This window comes from Limulus polyphemus, unplaced genomic scaffold (genome assembly GCF_000517525.1).
Source record: "Limulus polyphemus unplaced genomic scaffold, Limulus_polyphemus-2.1.2 Scaffold1535, whole genome shotgun sequence".
Classification (NCBI taxonomy): domain Eukaryota; kingdom Metazoa; phylum Arthropoda; class Merostomata; order Xiphosura; family Limulidae; genus Limulus; species Limulus polyphemus.
The window spans coordinates 1-5,689 of NW_013667145.1; the positions used below are offsets into that span (position 1 = coordinate 1).

Consider the following 5,689-nt stretch of genomic DNA (forward strand, 5'->3'; position numbering starts at 1 on the left):
TCTAGTCTTACATTGCTAATTTATGGACGGCTACCGCAGATAGCCCTCGTGTAGCTTTGCGCGAAATCCATAACAAACAAACTGTTCTAGCAGGCCTGATAAGCTATAGTTTGAGTGAAACATGTCGTCGGTAATCGATGCGTGAGCATAATATGGTTGGATTATTTTTCACCAAGACCCCCCCCCCCCACCCCCACCCCCCCAGTAGCACAGCCGTATGTTTGCGGACGTACAATGCTAGAAAACGAGTTTCGATACCTGTGGTGAGTAAAGCAAAATAACATTGTATACAGTTTTGTGCTTAATTCCAAACAAATAAACAAATTATTTTTCACTCTTGTAATTTTTTTTGAAACTCCTAGGGTATAGCTATAGAATACATTGGTAAAAAAGGTGAATACTATTGTTTGATAACAAGTTAATTATTTTTCATACGTTATTACCAGCATTTCGCTAAGTTATAAACCAAGATTACAACATGTTATTAGAGTATTGATGTTTTGAATTTAGTTTTAAAAGAAATTTGTATTTCCTTCTAGTGAACCACACACACACTCAAAAAATGTATCTTGTCTTCTGCTAAACATGGCAGCTCCTTAAGGAACGTGGTTATAAAATTAGACAAATACAGTTATGTCAGAAAATCCTCTTAATAACCCTGAAGAGTTGAATCCATCAACATTAGGAACGAAGGAATAGTAAGGCAATTTCAATTTGTTGTTTTGTTTTCTAAGTTCTGTAACTATTGCCAAGGCGATAGTAATAATAATAATTACTATTTGTATAATATTAATAGTAAAGTACTTAAGACTCAAGTAGTACTCAGTAGTAGTAATACTTGTACAGGCCCAGGATTTAACACAGAAAAGCAGTAAGTGAATAACTATTATTATTAATACATATTGATATTGGTTGCACTGACTGAAAATACGACAGTTCTTGAAATTGAAAATGAATTTGTTAATTGCATTACTAATACTATTGTTATTATTATTTCCTCATTACGAATGTAATTTCAATAGTTTGGGATTGGCCGGTAATTTTTTGTAAACCAAGAATTTTTACACTCGGGTTTGGCCATGTCAGCAACCACATAGGACGAGCATGTTCTGTGGTGGGGTTTCGAACTCACAACCCTCAGATTGCAAATCAAGCTTCTGAAACACCAGGACCTCCACTATTAATACTATTAGTATTAATAAAAATTAACTTGGTACTGTTACTAATAGTATTAGTACTAATCAAATAACAATACGTGTTGGTAAAATGACAGTGTACCCATTTCAAGTGAATTGTTTGAATTTTGTTATTTACTCTTCAAACAGCTGGAAAGTTACTTATGTGAAGTTATTAACATAACGCTAATTGAATGGGAATTAGTATACAATGTGAAACTTGTAGTAATTGTAACATAGCCCACCAGAGGAAATAATTCATAGCATTATGATTGTGAGTTGTGTGATACGTTTTTTTCTGTGTTTTCAAAATTGGTGATATATAAACATTCTCTACTTAAAAGTGTAATAGATATATAAAATATTGAATGTCATTACCATACACATAATCTGGTGATCATACCTTTAGAGGGCATCCTACATGTTCTCATACAAAATCAAAAGAATTATGGAACAGTAAATTTCAAACAACTGGTTTAACTGTGAGGTAAAAAGTACAACATAGCTTCATTAGAGTATTTCATACAGCAGATCTAGCTCAAAATTCACCTCTGAATTGGCTTTTATAAATTCAGAACTTAACTATTAATTCATCTTACTGTGTGAACTATTCTGAATCAATTTATATCAATATGTTTTAGTGTTTAGAAAATTTCTTACCATGTTTAATAAAAATGATTGTGTAGCATAATTCAATTTAATAAATGAAAATATATTAACAGAGTCTAGATAAATGTAATGGACCATATTAACACTTTTGTTGCTTGTAACCTATTTATTTCTTAAGTTCTACAAACAACACAAACAAGATTAGATTTTCTTGTTATTTTGTTTATAAATAAATAGTTTATTATTTAACATTTTTCACATAGAGTTATAACAGATTGTTTTGAATACTAAAGCATTTGTTTGTCAGTTGAACAGAACACTTCATATTGTATGATGTATTTAGTGTTCTGTACTAAGTCTGATAAGTGAGAAATAGTTATAAAGATATGTCAAGAGCTAGAATTTTGTGTTACTATGAGCTTTAGTCTTTATGTGAGGGTTGCAAACTTGACTTTGCAAGTTTGTGTGCATAAGTTTAAAAGCTAGAACTACGACCCAATGAGTGTGCTAGACAATCTAAATGGACAAGAGGGGAGCTGAAGTTCTGAATCAATAACTGTCAGGTTTATTGATGTGAAGGAAGAAATCAATGACATCTCTTTTACATGAAATTTATCTAGATACCTTTTATCATGTTTATAACTTTGTTAATTATATACTGAATCTAATAATTTATGTTTAGAGTTTGAGTGATACTTAACAGGTACTATTGTTTATTGAGTATATAGTTGTTTTCACTTATGTTCTAATGAGCTTTCTGGAAAATAATTATCTTTACATATGAACTTTAATGTTAAAATAGGTTTTTTTTATTAATGGATTGAAGTTATAATATAGATACTTTATTTTACCTCGCTATTAAGTTTAAGATCCTTATAACTAAAGATTTGGAGTGACTTGGGTAAAGATAAGACTTAATACCTTTGGCATATAATGTACGGCCGAAAATGTAATAGGTAGGAAGCTTTCTCAGTAAAAGGTATGTTAAAAAACAGAGGGCTAAATTACTGTAATGTTATTTAGTATTGTATGTAAAATCTAGGTTATTCAATAAAAAAGTTATTAAATCTTACTGTATGCTCATTTGAGGTTTTCTGTTTCTTACAAGTGAAAATTATTTAAAATAGTGGTAAAACATATATTTTAGTATTGTATAACTTGAGATTTTTATCAGCTTGAATTTTGAGGCTATTTGGGATTATAGAAGTTTTTATGAAACAAATTGCAATATACTGGTATTTTATGAAACATATTCCAGCATATTGAGACATATCTTTATGAAACTTACAGCTGGCAAGATGCTTATGAGCAAGAACTTCAAAATTTCAATGATCATGGAGATGTTGGAGAAATTTGGTAAGAAAAGACATAAAATTCAGATATGCATATTCTATAAACATGTGAAATAAATTATTTTATTGTATTTGGTTTGCTCTACTTGATTACAGTTTTTCAAATTGTGGGTCACAAAGAACAAGCTACATTGAAGTGTAAACATATTTTTATTTTCATTATCATGTTAATAGCCTATATGATCACCTAAGACCAGTTATTAATAAGTAACTTTTAAATTTTTCTTATTCAGTAGGTGCAAATTACTAGCTAGTTTTTATCCCGTGTTTCAGTGGCTAGTCTATTACCATCTTCAGGAAAATTCTGAGGGCTGTGATTTGATTCTGGGTCTTTATGATGGAAATCTGATTCATTATCTGCTCAGCAGGGGTTTCCTGCTGTTAAAGCTTAAATCAACTAAACATTTGAATTTTTTCAAGAGGGGTATCCTGGTTTTGCAGACTTTCTTCACATTCACAGAAAATGCTGTAAATTGTGTTTTTCTTTTCCATTGGCTATTTAGGTGGTTTGGATTTATGTTGTTTACATATTCTCTATTTTCAGAGAAACCTCTAACAGGGAAATATGGCTATTTGTCTGCAATTTCTTCTTGTGTATCTTCTTTCTTTTTTTCTTTATCAAGTGTTCTGTGTATAAATTGCTAAGGAGGGTTTAGTGATAGTTTTTTTTTTAAAGTCTTCTCAGCTTCTTAGATATTATAAATCTTGTTCATTTTTGAAACTAAATGGTCCGTGATGCCTGTCTTTACACTGTCAGTGTGGTTTGATTTACAGTCAAGGTATTTATACGTATTTCTGGACTTGAAAACTCCTGTGGTATATTAGTTATGTGTTTTAACAACCATCATATCATGGAATGGGAGTTTATCTTTTTCTATTTCTCTTCTGAATTGTATAATGGTATGCTGCCTGTTCAAGTGGTTCATGAATTCTTGAATTTTGTCTTTGTGTGTCGATATTATGAACGTATCATCAACATATTTGAGTCAAGTCTTGAGGTGTTGAGTCATTGTTTTGAGTGTGTTGACTTCAAGAGGTTACTGATTATTGGTGCTTGGGGTGAGCCCATAGCTAGCCATACTTATTTGGTAGTATTTTTCTTAAATGGAAGCAAGTTTTGTTGGCCTAGAAGATTGCAAGTTCTCTTATTGTAGAGATTTTTATTCAGGTGCATTCTTTAAGAGTTCTATCATTGTCAAATTTTGGAGCATTTGTAATGTTTTAGGATTGATATGTTAGTTCAAAGCTGGTTGTTGTGTCATGGTTGCCTTTTTAATCTCTACAAAGTAAGCTGAGTTTTTAGCATGCAAGGATGTTTTACCTATTAATGGCAGCATTGTGGTGACAGTTTTTGTTGTTGGGTGAGTTTTTTTTTATTATTTATTAAAAATAATGCAAAGTCCAGTCCACTTAACAATAATGAAAGCAATTTATTTTCTTCAACTGTATTGCACAAGCTTTATAGGCTATGTTCATTAATAGGCCTAACTCAAAATAAAACAACTTGTTACTTATAAAATTGCTTCTCATACCCATGATACAACTTAAGTCTGGCTGACTTACACACTTGCTAACTCAGTAATAGGTCAATAACACATTAACTAACTGATTAGCCACTCACTTACTAAGTCACTGTCTAACTGGCTGACTCCCATTAAACTCAGTCAATCATTCTTTGTTTTTATAAAATACTTGTTTTCCCCACATCAGCCAAAGAATTGAGATATCATGTCAAACCTAGATATTCAGGAAACTTCTAGAGGTCACACACGTAATTATGTCATGCAAAAACTCCCTGTAGCAAACAAAACATCTAACTTAAAGTATTCTAAACATAACTTACAACACTGCCACATCCCTAGAATGTGAAGTCCCTTGAACAATCCTGTTACCAAAATATAATAATATTATACTAAAATCATCTAACTAATCATGTAACAACTGTTATTGTATGTTTATTATAATCTAGCAGTTGTTGGTTGTGTCTAGTACATCAGACTAACGCCTATTATGGTGTGTTTATTATAGTCTAGCAGTTGTTGATAGTGTAGTACATCAGACTAACGACTATTATGGTGTGTTTATTATAATCTAGCAGTTGTTGATAGTGTAGTACATCAGACTAACGACTGTTATGGTGTGTTTATTATAGTCTAGCAGTTGTTGGTAGTGTAGTACATCAGACTAACAACTGTTATTGTATGTTTATTATAATCTAGCAGTTGTTGGTTGTGTCTAGTACATCAGACTAACAACTGTTATGGTGTATTTATTATAATCTAGCAGTTGTTGATAGTGTAGTACATCAGACTAACAACTGTTATGATGTATTTATTATAATCTAGCAGTTGTTGATAGTGTAGTACATCAGACTAACATAACAGACACAGTAAACAAGATAACAAAGATTTTGTTTTGTTGATCAGAATTTTGATTGTACTTTGTTATTCTGTTTACTGCATCTGTCAGTCATGATATAAAAGTCTGTTTAGTTTAGATATTATTGATTAATTTATTTTGTGAGTGAATATTTTATTATTGTTTAGTTTTGTT

At 31.0% G+C, this 5,689-nt stretch overlaps 1 protein-coding gene across 2 annotated transcripts in view; it reads left to right on the forward strand.

Moving 5' to 3' along the window:
• Window positions 1–142: 142 nt before the first annotated feature.
• LOC106463987 (EEF1A lysine methyltransferase 2-like) overlaps window positions 143–5,689 on the forward strand; it is a 22,584-nt gene continuing 17,037 nt past the window's right edge. The window contains exons 1-3 of one of the 2 annotated variants that reach the window (XM_022391639.1): window positions 143–263; window positions 540–698; window positions 3,075–3,140. In XM_022391639.1, coding sequence (XP_022247347.1) covers window positions 634–698; window positions 3,075–3,140 — 131 coding nt within the window. In that variant the 5' untranslated portion in view covers window positions 143–263; window positions 540–633. Of the gene's footprint in view, window positions 264–524; window positions 699–3,074; window positions 3,141–5,689 lie in introns of those variants that run through there. The other variant, XM_013924089.2, reaches the window with a different exon arrangement.